This window comes from Mustela erminea, chromosome X (assembly GCF_009829155.1).
Source record: "Mustela erminea isolate mMusErm1 chromosome X, mMusErm1.Pri, whole genome shotgun sequence".
Classification (NCBI taxonomy): domain Eukaryota; kingdom Metazoa; phylum Chordata; class Mammalia; order Carnivora; family Mustelidae; genus Mustela; species Mustela erminea.
The window spans coordinates 12,616,815-12,631,750 of NC_045635.1; the positions used below are offsets into that span (position 1 = coordinate 12,616,815).

A 14,936-nucleotide genomic window follows, 5' to 3' on the forward strand; every position below is an offset into this window, starting at 1 on the left:
TATAGGGTTGCAAATTCCTTCCCCCAGTCAGAACTCAAAAACTATGTTGGTTACCCACCACCACCGCCTCCACCCAGATTAGGAAGCAATTTTGTAAAAATGATTTTTCTATTTTTTTATTAACACATAATGTATTATTAGCCGTAGGGGTATACAGGTCTATGAATTGCCAGGTTTACACACTTCACAGCACTCACCATAGCACATACCCTCCCCAATGCCCATAACCCAGCAAACCTCTCCCTACCCCCTACCCCCAGCAACCCTCAGTTTTAGGAAGCAACTTCTAATTAGAAATCAGGCAACTCTCTAATCCCATAATTACTACTGTGCAGAGTATGGTTGGTGTTATAGTCACTACTTTAAAAATCCTTTTAATTGCTATGTATATCAATCCAAAGATGACAGAATATAGGTTTAATAGGGGGGAGTGAATATAAGTTTAAAGCTTTCAATGAAATGCTTTATCAAATGATCTAAAAACCTAGCATGGAATTCAAAATCACAAATCCCCATCACTTACCACTGGAGACCCAAAGCTCCTACTACAATAGTAAGGAAATGATGACTGAATGGAAATGCCCACTCTTGTACGGTTATCATCGAAAGCTCTGCTATACAAAATGGTAGCTCTTAGCCACATGTGGCTATTGAAAGTTATTCAAATTCATTGAGCATACATCAAGCGTTCAACAGCTACACATGGCTAGTTGCTGCCATATGGAACAGGGCAGAATAGTCCATCGTTGCAGCAAGTTTCACTGGACAGGTCTGAGTCCAGAAAAATCCAGTGTAGAAAAGTAAGTCCAGAATATCTGGAGTCTAAAGAAGATAGGTTGAAAAGGTAAGTTCTAGGAAATCACGTTACCATTTTTATAGTACTCTGTACAAACTAAGCATTTGATAAATGAAAGTGGTTTATCCACCAAATTCGTGTCACGTGCACTGTAGATTTGTGACATGTGACAGAGCCCAGTCCTCATTAGGAGGGGCTGCAGAGGGGAGAGCCTGGAGGCAGGAAGGAGCTTTAGGAGGACTCTAGGTTGTCACCATGCACTGGGGATGGCAATGCAATCCCAGCTCAGTCCTTCTAGAGACAGAATCTACAGGACTTGACAACTGATTACGAGTTGGCGGTATAGAGGGGAAGAAGAACAAAATAAGGCCAATTTTAAACCTGATGGTCCAGGACAGTGGTTCTCACCCAGAGACGTATGTGCCCCTCAGGGACATTTGGCAATGTCTGGCGATGGTTTGGGGTGTTACCACATTGGGAGGTGGGGATGATGCTACTGGTGTCCAGTAGGTAGAGGCCGGGGATGCTACCAAATACCACACAGCACACAGGACCGCCCCCACCACAATGGGGTGTGATGGGAATGACCGCCCCCCCCCATGCCAGTGGTGGCGAGGGTGAGAAGCCCTGAACAAGGAGACTGAGGATGACTTAGCAGAAACATTTTGGGAAACATGTAAACTTAGTTTTAGATAAGTTGTGCTGGAACTGCTAGGAGAACATCCAGATAGACAAACAGGTCAAGCAGGCACCTGAACATGTTAAGTTCAAATCAATTAAAGGAAGTATATATGTGTGGGTTTACAACAGGGGTTGGCAAACACTTCTGGAAAGGGCCAGGTCGTAAGTAATGGTAGAGAAAGAGCTGGGGTGAGCGCTAAGCGTGGGCTTACTATGTATTTGCAGCTCTGAGTGAGAACAGTGTCCTCTGTCTCATCAAAAACGTTGCATGGTTTGTGCCTGGGCTCTTGAGGGTGTCCCAGCCCACACACAAACAACTTCTCCAGCAATCTTCTTCAGTGGAAGCCCCTATCCCTTTGTGCTGTGTTTGGTCTCACTAAGAACTTCTGTGGGTGCTGGGACTAGTGTTCAAAAGTTAAATAACTGGCCCAAACTTGACCATGGAGCACAAGTGGTGTGGAAAGGCAGACTCCAGGTAGAATGAGAGGCCAGGTCCTGCACACAACAGATGTCAAAACTGGTCATGAGTAGTGAGGAGGGCACTGGGCCATTCTTCCTCCAAAGAGGGAGAAAGCAGGGGCGCCTGGGTGGCTCAGTGGGTTAAGCCTCTGCCTTTGGTTCAGGTCATGGTCTCAGGGTCCTGGGATCGAGCCCTGCATTGGGCTGTCTGCTCAGCGAGGAGCCTGCTTCCCCCCTCTCTCTGCCTGCCTCTCTGCCTACCTGTGATCTCTCTGTCTCTCTCTCTCTGTCAAATAAATAAATAAATAAATATTTTAAAAAAAAAAAAAAAAGAGGGGGAAAACAGGGTTGCTCAACAGTGGGCTGTCTTCCTTCCCCAGAGCAAGTAACCTAGAGGCTAGGAAGAGGAGAAGGCCCAGAAAGGGAGCAGGGATGGTGAGGAAGCATAACAGTAGCAGAACTGGTAGACTCAGAAAAATGTATCATTTTCTGGTAGATTCAGACTAGTGGGCCCCCAAATGAGGAGGATTATAAGTGGTCTGTTTTTCTCCAGTTATATTCAGTCACATTATTTCTATTTAGTTACATATTTATTTCAAAGGAGAGAGCAGAAGAAGGAGAGCAAACACAATGAGTCTCAAGTTATGGCTTCGCATAGAATGGCAAATTATATCTCCATCTGTAACAACAAAAAGACGTTGGGTTACCATGAAAATTTTCAAAAACAAAAGAGCCCACTTACTTGCCAGTTCAATGATTTCCATCCTCTCTCCATCAACATCCTGACCTACAAAAGTTAAGTCATTCTGCTCCAACTGACTGATCAGGCTCGGGTTCACCTAGAAAAACAAGAAATTACATGCTTTGGGGCAGCAGAGCTAGACAGATATATCATCTTATAGAAATGTCCTCTATCAATTGGGTGGGTTTTCCATTTCAGTGATGTTCTTAACTAGTACTTAATTTCTATATCCCGCCCCCAAAGCTTATTTTTTTTTCCCCCAAAGCCTATTTTTAAACTCATGATGAACCTGAGAAACAGTCTAATCGCAGTCCCTAAACCTGAGATGCCCACCTTCTGTTGCTCAAAGATGAGATTCAAAAAGTAGGACTGTGACACAGATATTCTGACTTGGAACCTTGAGATTAGCTATTTATAGCCGCCACTATATTTGTTTCTTCCCTTGAGTTATGTGTAATTAACTGTTTCTCCCCAAATTACAAATCTGCTTGAGGATTGAAACTATCTTATTTCCCTTGTGACTAGCCCCAAAGCTTTCTTCACATATATTTACATAAAACCTTTAAAGAGAAGCTTGAAGCAATTTTTCAGCTAGAATATTGGTTATAGATGACAACTCGATGGGCTGGTACTCAACCTCTTCCCTCATTCATCACATTCCTGGTCCTTTCCCAAACTTTTCAGCCTCTTTTTCAAAGAAAGCACTGATCATCTAAATCAACCTGTCTTTCTCAATCTCAACCCCATGTTTTTATTTTCTTTTTCGACATTAGGCTAGTTCTCATAATTTGTCATTTTTCCTTTTTTTTAAAAAACAGCTTTAATTGAGATATAACTCAGATGCCATACATTTCACCCACTAAAAGTATACAATGCAATGGTTTTTAGCATATTCACAGAGGATTTCAGCCATTGCCATGATGAATCCAAGAATAGGCCCTATCCCCTCTAACCATCATCTTTTAATCCCCTCATCACCTCCCCACCAGTCCTAGGCAACCACTAATCTATATTCTGTCTCTTTCAATTTGTCTGTTCTGGGCATTTCGTGTTAATGGAACCCTACAGTATGGAGTCTTTCGTAACTGGCTTCTTTCACTAAGCATCATGTGTTTTAGATTCGTGTCTCCAGTAGCACGTATCAATATTTCATTTCCTTTTATTATCAAATAATTCTATGGATAGATCACATTTCATTTACCTATTCATCACGTGATGGACATTTGGGGTGTGTCCACTTTTTGTTTAACGATTATGGATAATACTGCTTTGACCATTTGTATACAAGTTGTTGTGTGCATGCACATTTTCATTTGTCTTGGGTTATACATCTAAGGATGGAACTACTGGGTCATATGATAACTCTGCGTTTAACTTTTTGAGGAACTACCAGATGGTTTTCCAAAGTGGCCGCACCATTTTACATTCCTACCAACAATGTATCCTCACCAACACTTGTTATTATCTTTTTTGTTTTTTTAAAGATTTTATTTATTTAATGGAGAGAGAAAGCACAAGCAGGGGGAGCAGCCGGCAGAAGGAGAGGGAAAAGCAGACTCCCCACAGAGCAGGAAGCCCCATGCAGGGCCTGATTCCAGAACTCCGGGATCATGATCTGAGCCAAAGGCAGATGTTTAACAAATGAGCCACCCAACCGCCCATATTATCTGTCTTTTGATTATAGCCAGCCTAGTGGGTACGAGGTGGTGTCTCTTTGTGGTTTTGATTTGCATTTCCCTGATGATAAATGATGTTGAACACCTTTTCATTTGCTTATTGGCCATCTGTGTATCTTTTTTGATACACAAATGGCCAGAGAGCTGTCTCTTCAGAATCTTTCACATTATTTAATATTCAGTTGTAAGAATTCTTTATATATTCTAGATAGAAGTACCTTGTCTGATATATGGTTTCATCTGTACTTATTTTATCTGTTATCTTATTTTTTATAGTATTTTTTTAAAAGCTTTTATTTATTTATTTGACAGAGATTACAAGTAGGCAGAGAGGCAGGCAGAGAGAGAGGAGGAAAGAAGGCTCCCCGCTGAGCAGAGAGCCCGATGCGGGGCTCGATCCCAGGACCCTGGGATCATGACCTGAGCGGAAGGCAGAGGCGTTAACCCACTGAGCCACCCAGGCGCCCCTGTTATCTTATTTTTTGTCCTGTCCATTAGAATATAAGGTCTATAACAGGAAAGGAACTGTGTGTGTCTTTCTTCCTTCCATCTCCAGTGCATATCAGATACAAAGTAAGAAAGAAGGAAAGGATGGCCACACCATTGTATGCATACTAGTTCTTATACCTTCTGCCTACCACCTAGGCAATGCAGCTCAATAGTTTCTGGTCCCACCAGCTGGGCCAGTTCCCAATGGAAAAAAGAACAAAAATGGCCTGTACTCGGCAAATTGTTCCCTAAGTGTAGTGACAATATTGGTAGCCTACCCAACATCAATTCTCATTGGTCCTCCCTCCAAACAGAACCCTGGACTTTTTCCAGCATTTATACCACTCCTGCAAGACCCATGGGGCTCCATCTTCCCCATTCTAGAAGTTGGCCCTGATTAGTCCAAGTCAAACATCATAAACCTACCCCTGTTAGCTGATGAATGATGCAAGAACCCAGGTTTAACCCTGCAAGAAACCGGGCTAACCCTGGTTTAGCTTTACCCTTGCGATGGTTACTAGTTCATAGGTGGGCAGGTAATGTGTACTGATCCAATGAGACTGAAGAAAAACTTCCATGTCTAAAGATGCATGTTGTGTCTGCTGCTGCTGGTAACCATCTTGCAACTAGGAGGGAGATCAGCCCAAGGGCAAGGCAAACACACAGAAAAAGGTAAGGCCAAGAGAATCCCAGAAATAGTAGAAGCCCTGAACATACCATGCCTGCAGCCTACCCAGCCTCTGAACTACCTATCACCTGATATAACAAATTTCCTTATATTGGAAATATGAAATTTTTGTATTTTTAAATTTTTTATAATAAATTTCCTTATATTGGAAATATGAAATGAAAAGGTGTTCAACATCATTTATCATCAGGGAAATGCAAATCAAAACCACAAAGAGATACCACCTCATACCCACTAGGCTGGCTATATAATCAAAAGACAGATAATAGGGGTGCCTGGGTGGCTCAGTCTTTTTAAGCATCTGCCTTTGGCTCAGGTCATGATCCCGGGGTTCTGGAATCGAGCCCCTCTGCTAAATCTGGCATGACTCCCCTGCGCCCAGTGGATACTACCGAGCGGGACACCTTTTCCAGATGTCCACCAGTAATCATCGCAGTTCCTCAAACTAACCATCTACATTCCACAGTAATTCAGCATGTAGGCCATACCTCATACCGATGTCTGTGTCTTTCTTCTATAAAAGGAACATCACCATAAAGTTTCCCTGTGAAGATACAAGAGTGAAATTAACATCCAAGTAATCAGCTTTGGAACGCCATCCAGAGCGTATGTGTGAAGGACGTCTCTTTGACCTACAGATTACCTGGACTGGTCCAGATAGTCATCTAGATTTTCTTCTCCTACAGCACAGAACAGGAAGAGCTTCTTTGAAACTCTGAAGCAATTCCCAAGTATGCCAGCAGCGCGGCATTAAGGGAAGTGGAAGCCCTCTGTTACACAAGTCACCATGGATTCCAACAGACAGGCCCTCTTTTGCCACACCTGCCTACAGTTAAGGACAGGGAGGTGGAGGAACGTCTGAGCGCCATCACTTCTGGGCAGACTCATAACCGGGCTCATTTTCCAAAAGAAGAAACTGAAACCAAAGGAACGGAAATGAAACCGAAGGACTTGCCCAAAGCCCCAACCCCGCTGGCAGCACAATCTTGAGCCCAGACCCCCCGACACCTGGTCCGTGCTTTTTCCACCACACCAGCTGCTTCTGCGTACCAACCAAATTGGTTTACACCCCGCCTTAAACACGGGCCTGTCCTCTGGCTCTAAAAATTCGGCCTCTAAGAATTCACCCCAGAAAACAGAAATGAAGACAGCAAGTTCACCACGAAGATACATGCCACTTCGTTATTTAACAGTGAACAACGAAGGAAACTGAGCCCCAGAAATCGAGGACTGGAGGATTAAATGAAAAGCCCTGCCAGCTGCGCCGGGACACATTGTCCTACTCCAGCAGAATCCAGAGCAGTGCTCAGTTCCACAGGCGGGGGACTGTCAGACCCTCCGAGACACGCCATAAGGCTGTGGAGCAGGATGTTTGTGTCTCCTCTGTGCTTTTGACTTGGATAAAGAAAGTGCACATTGGCTGCATTCTGCTATGACTTGATACGATCATTTATCACGACCGAACCTCTAGTTTGCAATTTTGTCCATGTAGACACAGCTCCCTGGGGACAATGTTAATCATAGTGACTATCTGCCACAGGTGCTTTAGAAAAATTGGCAATAGTGGGGATAGGGAGTTACTCTGTGAGAGCTCCAAAGCGCCGCTGAGAGGGCACTCATTCAAGGCAGAGCCTTTGTACTCAAACTATTGGTTCATAAAAATGAAAGGAAAAATGGAAACAGCGAAATAATGTCCAATTGGACAAAACAGAAGCATATATACCATTGCGAAGTTACGAGAAAAATCATTTGAAAGCTCTGGACCTAACTTGGAGAGGTTCTTAATTCCCTTATGACCTCTGACTTTGTGACTGATCTTTTCTTCCTATGGTCCAAAATTTCTTCTCTGCTTACTGTATTACAACAGATGACTTAGATGTCCAATAATAGAGCCTGCCAATGTTAACAGATGGTGAAGAAAATGGCAAACATCTCCAAATTAAGATATAAGGAATTCTAACTTCAAGTCATCAGGACTAGCAGGATATTACACGACCTTTTGAAACTGGATGCCGTGCACATACTGCCGGCTTAAGGCAAATTTTGTGTTTGCTAAGATACCTCAAGGGTGACAGGACAACAGGGCTGGTGTAGTGACTCTGGAACCAGGCCATCTGGCTCTAAATTGCACTACAGCATTGAATGGATGTGTGGCTGGGGCAAATTATTTCAGCCCTCTGCCTCAGCCTTTTCAACTGTAAAATGGGGATGATTGATAGTCTTATTCCATAGGGTTGTTGTGAGCATTGAATAAAACACTTGGGGGGGCGCCTGGGTGGCTCAGTGGGTTAAGCCTCTGCCTTTGGCTCAGGTCACGATCCCAGTGTCCTGGGATGGAGCCCCACATCGGGCCCTCTGCTCAGCGGGGAGCCTGCTCTGCCCCCCCCCCCCCGCCTGCCTCTCAGCCTACTTGTGCTGTCAAGTAAATAAAATCTTAAAAAAAAACAAAAAACAAAAAAAACCATTTGGAACAGTAAGTAAACCATGTAACTGTTAATTAGACTCTAGACTATGAAATCCAAGTAGAAAGAAGATAGAACATAAGCTCTACAAGATAATGGACAAGATAAGGACATGTCCCTTCAATTGGTGTCTAGCACATAAGCAGGTACTTAATGAATATTTGTTTAGGGGCACCTGGGTGGCTCAGTCGGTTAAGCGTCTGCCTTCGGCTCAGGGCATGATCCCAGGGTCCTGGGATGGAGCCCCGAGTTGGGCTCTCTGCTCAGTGGGGTAGTCTGCTTCTCCCTCTCCCTCTGCCTGCCACTCCCTCTGCTTGTGTTCTCTCTCTTTCTGTTAAAGAAATAAATAAAATCTAAATAAATAAATAAATATTTGTTTAATGGATGGATCATTTCTATGTGTGTGTGTGTGTGTGTGTGTGTATATATATGGCATATAATGAAACATGTTTTCAGAACTTTGGAAATACTGTTTCATGGACTCAAATTCTTACCTGATCACCTACAAATCTGTCAAGAACAAATTCACAAAACTAATCCACTGCCATATCCAGGGGAAAAAAATTGAAATTTCCTTTATAACTATATGTTGAGAATAGCTCAGAATGTTACCAGTCCAATTGTATTTGAAAACACCTTAAGGGGCGCCTGCGTGGCTCAGCGAGCTAAAGCCTCTGCCTTCGGCTCAGGTCATGATCTCAGGGTCCTGGGATCGAGTCCCACATTGGGCTCTCTGCTCAGCGGGGAGCCTGCTTCCCTTCCTCTCTCTGCCTGCCTCTCTGCCTACTTGTGATCTCTCTCTCTGTCAAATAAACAATAAATGAAATCTTAAAAAAAAAAAGAAAGAAACAAAAGAAAACACCTTAAAAACAAAATAAAACCAAGAATGTTCATTCCGGGGCCCTGGCCCCAGGGATTCTGATTTGGTTACTCTCAGGAGAGAGCCTGGGCATGTGGGTTTTTACAAAGCACCACGAGCGACTCCCTGTGCATTCCGGATTAGGCACTGCTGATCCCCACTCTGGCTGAAAGCGCTGTAGGAGGACAATCAATGACAATCAGTGACAAGGCAAGCTGCCGCTAGCTGCGGCTGACTGCGGAGTGTATCTAGGTGTGGAGTGAAAAGACTGAGGGCTAGATACACCACGTTGTGAGGAGCGGTTCTCCGGATGGATTGATCAAGCACTCGTGCCATGCGATGATCTTAGGCACAGGGGGAAATCCTCAACAAAACGACACTGACTTCTTTTCTATCCTAGTCTTTCTGGAGACAAAATCAAATGCAACAGAGATTAACTGCACATAAGCTTCATGTTGCCTTAAGAAGCAAGTTGGAGGGGGGCGCGAGTGCCTGGGTGGCTCAGTCGGTTAAGCGTCTGCCTTGGGCTCTGGTCAGGTCGTGATCCATGGGTCCTGGGATGGAGCCCCACAGCATCGGGCTCCCTGCTCAGTGGGGGACTGCTTCCCCCTCTCCCTCTGTTCCCCTCCCTGCTTGTGTGCACATGCACACTCTGTGTGTGTGTGTGTGTATGTGTGTGTGTGTGTGTATTTTTGAACTATATACTTTAAAATGGTTAAGATGGGGGGCACCAGGGTGGCTCAGTGGGTTAAGTGTCTGCCTTCAACCCAGGTCATGATCCCAGGGTCCTGGGATCGAGTCCTACCTCGGGCTCCTTGCTCAGTGGGGAGCCTACTTCCCTCTCTCTCTCTCTGCCTGACTCTCTGCCTACTTGTGATCTCTGTCTGTCAAATAAATAAATAAAATCTTTTTTAAAAAATGGTTAAGACGGTAAATTTAATGTTATGTGTATTTACCACAATTAAAATGTGAAAAAGAAAAGGCTATGCAGCCCCATTCTTGCCCCCACCACCCCCTCTTCCCCTAACTTACCCTTTATCTAAACATCCTATCCCCATCCTTTGCAACTTGGTTTTTGTTCCTGTTGTTTTACTGAACAGCTCTCAAAATAATAGCAAATGTGTCTTCAGTTGGGACCTGAGTAACTCCCCCTTTCCCCATCTGCGACCTCTGCTCCTCTGCGTACTCCCCTCGCCCCATTTACTAGCTCTTCATCCTCAAGTAGGGACACCTGCCCAGAACCATACCCTCCCTTCTTCCCCCACATTCACTGCTGAAAGCCACCCCCCATGCTCTAGACCCCCAATCTGTACCTTCTGATTCTTATCTTTCACCTGGGCCCCACATTTCCTATTTCCACGGGAGCTAGAAGAAATCACCCATGGCATGTCCAAAAGGTAACATCACTCCCTGATGGGCTTCGTGACCTCTTCCCTCTAGGCAGAACTGCCTTACCGTTGCCCAAACATCTTTTAATTGCTGCACCAATGTCTTCATTAAACTCCCTTTAAAGACTGCCCAGAACCATGCCCTGAACTAATTAAGCACTAGAGGGGCTAGAGTTCTCTGTTTATGTGCAAGGGTTTGCGGGCATGTGTCTAGTTCAGAGATCCCAAGACGCTGCCCAGGGTACAGATGTTTGGTGTATTTGGTTTGCATGGTGTTGGCAAACACACAGTGTTTTAAAATTCTGAATTAAGTTGCCAACATTTAGAAACCAGATTTGTCATAAAACTCCAGACTTCCAGATTCTCTTGGAAAGTTCGAAGACTGGCAACAGTGAAGCCATAGTTCTTCATGCAACTATCAGTTTTAGCAGTTGACGGGTCAACTGCTTGTCAGTTTGCCCCAGTCCCCATCACTCCCTACCGCCTCTCTAACTCTAAGGCCTGATGTAGCTGCCACTGATTGTGGAGTTAAGCTGTGGCACTTCTTACACCTGGCTGTTTGACTCATTTACATTCCCAGCCCAGTCCTACCAGCCGAGGTGTTCAGTCCAATGTCCATTCAGAGCGTGTGTCCCTTCTCAAGCCAAGCATGTGGTTTCAGACTGTTTTTCAGAAGCCAGAGGTGGGGTCTTCGCTTTCTGCACTCCCTGCTCTTCTCCCACAAAACACTCCTCCTGAGACCTGTGGAACCCTGTCTTGGGGCTCTCAGCGCGAGCTAGCTTTCAGCTCTGTGAGCTGTTTGGGTCTTTCTATCCCCTCTTTAATTAAGGTCTGCTATTTGATATAGTGAGATGGCCAAGAGGTCGGGCTCAGAAATCAGCTGAGTGACACTCTAACAAATGACTTAAGCTGTCTAAGATGCCTTTCTCTCTTGTGCGAAATCCACCCAGGTCGGTGTTGAAAGGAATAAGTGAAATGATGCATAGAACTTCCTCATCACTGATGCTTAGAAAGTGTGCAGTCGGGCAGGCCACCATTTTTTTCCTCCTTTATTTATTACTTTTGGATCTTGGTATACCGTTTCTTCAGTTTTTATAAAACATCTCATTCCTTTTAAGCATCTAAACTCCTCCTCTTTCTCTAATTTTATTTTTCATGATCTGCTTTTATCTCAGTTTGCTAGTATAAAAATGCTAATTTTCGATTTTTGAAATGTGAATCGTTGCCTTTAACTCCACATTACAGCATTATATTATTTTCATTGCTTGCATCTCTTTCCCCCACCCCGACTTAGTATTCTTACCCCATCTTTAATACCTCTTTTCTTAGATTTTTTTGGTCTGCCTCTGCTAGTCATATTAGCAGGTAGGGAGCAAGGAGACCAGAACAGAGGGACTGGAGAACATGTAAGGCAAGGGGAATGCCCGCTCCCCTTCTCCTCAGGCTCACCCCTTCTCCCCTCTCCATGTCTGGAGGACCCCATTCTTCTTTTTTTTTTTTTTTAAGTGTAGCTGACATACAATATCGCATTCATTTCAGGTGTACAACATAGTGATTCAATACCTCTGTGTGTTATGCTGTGCTCACCACAGCTAAAGCTCCTGTCTGTCACCACGCAACATCGTTACAATGCCACTGACAATATTCCCTCTACCTCGTATGCCCCTGACTTATTTATTCCATAACCGGAAGCCCGTATCTCCCACTTCCTTCACCCATTTTGCTCATCCCTCCCACCCCCCGCCCCTCTGGCAACCATCAATTTGTTCTCTGTCTTTATAGATAGAATTCTGCTTGCCATTTATTTATTCATTTGTTTTTTAGATTCCACATTATGAGTGAAATCATATGGTATTTGTCTTTCTCAGTCTGACTACCACCACTTAGCCGAATACCCTCCAGGTCCATCCATGTCGTTGCAAATGGCAAGATCTCATCCTTCTATATGGCTGAGCGATACTCTGCTCTGTGTGTGTGTGTGTGTGTGTGTGTGTGTGTGTGTGTGTGTGTCTGTGTGTGTATATACACCGCAGCTTCTTTAAGCATTTATCTATTCAAGAATACTTGGGCTGCTTCCATATCTTGGCTATTGTAAATAATGCTGCCATAAACATAGGGTGTGTGCATTTTTTTAAATTAGTGTTTTTAATTTTCTTTGGGTAAATTCGCAGTAGTGGAATTACTGGATCATATGGTATTGTATTTTCTATTTCTTTTAAGATTTTTTAAATGTATTTATTGGAGAGAGAGAGTGTGTGTAACAGAGAAAACACAAGCCCGGGGAGCTGCAGAGGGAGAGGGAGAAGCAGGCTCCCCGCTGAGCAGGGAGCCCGATGTGGGGCTCGATCCCAGGATCCTGGGATCATGACCTGCGCTGAAGGCAGATGCCCAACTGATGAGCCCCCCAGGTGCCCCGATCATAAGGTATTTTAATACTCCATCATACCCAGAGCTTCGAGAGACTCACAGGTCTCACTGTATTGACAATATGCCCTTCATCTTAATGACCCTAACAGCCGCACTTGAATAGCGCTTCTACTGTGCCGGGCACTGAAGGACTCACATATATAACTGATTTAACCCTCACCAGAACCCCATGAGGCAGGAGGCATTCTGGCGTCCACTTTCCAGAGGTGGAAACTGCAGCGCCATAAGTAGCTACACAGCCAGGGACAGAGAGCTGGGCCCAGAGGGGCCTCCACGGGGGCAGCGTGGCTGGGCTTTAACCACCCCACTAGTTCCCGTGGGCGAGGTGCTCGGTGCAGAACCGGTCCAGTAAGGGACATGTAAATGCCTCCTCTTGTCAGGATTAAAGGGGCTATGTTACGTCCCAGACCTGGAAGCCCCCATATCCGCAAATACACCTTAGAGAATGGTTCCCCCAGCCAAAGGCAAGAAGGGGCAGGGGAGAGAGCTCGCCTGCAGTGTGGACCATCAGAGGGAGGCAGGAGAATGCCGGCTGGCGCAGAGCAGCACCGCACTCCCTTCCCATCGGTCTCACCACGACAAATTACTGTGGCAGGGACTTCCAGCGTCCCTAAATCCCTGGTGACCTCTTTTAAACTGTTTTGTAAATCACCTCATTAACCCAGCCAAGGCTCTTTGTATGGCACGATTATTTTCTTAAAGTTCCTAGCAATCTAATCACACCAGGAACTAGAAGCTGTTTTTCTCTATCAATGCCTTGATAAGAGATAAGAAAGCAAAAGCAATTTTTCTAGCCAGTGAAAATTTATTCTACCTTATCCTCTTTTCCTTCAAATTCGAGATTGACCCCTCTGCATTTCCAATGCCATGAATTTAACCCAGATCCTTAACACTGGGACTCACCCCATACATCCCTCCTTGGCCTGTTGCCTGTTCTCTCAGAACAAAACCCTTTTTCTTTCACAATAAAACAGAACCAAGTCCTCCTCCTTATTATGAGGAAATGCCAGGAAGATCACCAAAAGGAATTAAGTCTTTTCCTAAAGCATTCCATCTAGCCGATCACCCCGAGCAGCTCTCCGCAGCCTCCACTGCCCCCTGACGTCTGCCTGTGTCAAGTTGCACTGTCCCCTTGTCATCTGCCCTGAGGAGGAGGGTCATCTTTTCAGAACTCTGATGGGAAGTCACCAGGGCCTGGTCTCTGGGTGGATACACTGCCCCAAAGAGGGCTTCTAATTCCTTCCAAAATGTTATGCCACGTTCTCCACAGGACTGGACACCCCCAAAAGGCAAAATGGCACCCACTCGCTTTTAATGGTTCCTCAGCACAGAGCTATGTTCATCGGGTGGCCCTTTCCTTCCTCTGCCCACCCCCACCCACCTGCACCCCCCATCCCTACCCCAAGTACTCAGGCCTGATCTGTGCCTTTCCACCCCTACAGCATTCCTGTTTCTAAAGGCAAGGGCTCCCTAACCATTTGGGTACTGGTTTAGAGCCAAATATGGGATTTGCTTTAAATTGAGCTGACTCTAGCAATCCATCCAGTGCATAGGCACACCACACTGAGCAGCATTAAAACATGCTACCTGCATATTCTTTCTGGTAGGTGGCAGTTAGGTTTGAAAACCACACTCAGCACAGACAAAAAGACATGCTTCCTTTCCTGGATCTCTCAGCAACATGTCTGGGACCTGACCAAAAAAATTAAGCCCAGGGACTGCAATATTTTGGAAACAATAACCATCAAACAAGTTGTCAGCCATCCCCTTAGTGAGCTCTGAACCTTGTGTGAATTGCTTTGTATTTTACCATGTTCTCAACTCTCATACTCAGTTGAGAGCCACAGGCAAACCGATAAAGTTTATTTTTGGAGCCTCAGAATCCTCTCATAACGAAGTTCCCTGGTACTTTCCCTGGCTCCTTTCTCACCTCTTTCTCAATTTCTCCCTCTTCAAAGCACCTGGTTTAATACTTAACCTGCTCTGCACCATTTCTCCTTCTGCTTTTCAGGAGTCATGTAATGAGTTAATCAACCAAGTTATGGTCTCCCTACAAGACAAGTCCTGCCATCTATGTATCCAGAAAAAATGCTGTTTTGGAAAATTGAGGTGTAATTTACATGCAGTGAAAGATACATATCTGAAAAATGGAGTTTAACAATAGTAAAATGTGTGTTTTAAGAATTGCATATTGGAGAGTGATTATAATGGTGGGTTGTGGAGCTAGGGCCATCTGTTGGCATAGAAGACTAGAAACCATGCAAGACGA

At 44.8% G+C, this 14,936-nt stretch overlaps 1 protein-coding gene across 3 annotated transcripts in view; it reads right to left on the reverse strand.

Moving 5' to 3' along the window:
- The window catches only part of CTPS2 (CTP synthase 2), a 97,881-nt gene that overhangs the window by 13,465 nt on the left and 69,480 nt on the right, over positions 1–14,936 (reverse strand). For all 3 annotated transcript variants that reach the window (XM_032330185.1, XM_032330183.1, XM_032330184.1), the window contains exons 15-16: positions 6,020–6,075; positions 2,679–2,775 (exon numbers count right to left, since the gene is read on the reverse strand). In XM_032330185.1, the coding sequence (XP_032186076.1) occupies positions 2,679–2,775; positions 6,020–6,075 (153 nt within the window). The remainder of the gene's footprint in view (positions 1–2,678; positions 2,776–6,019; positions 6,076–14,936) is intronic.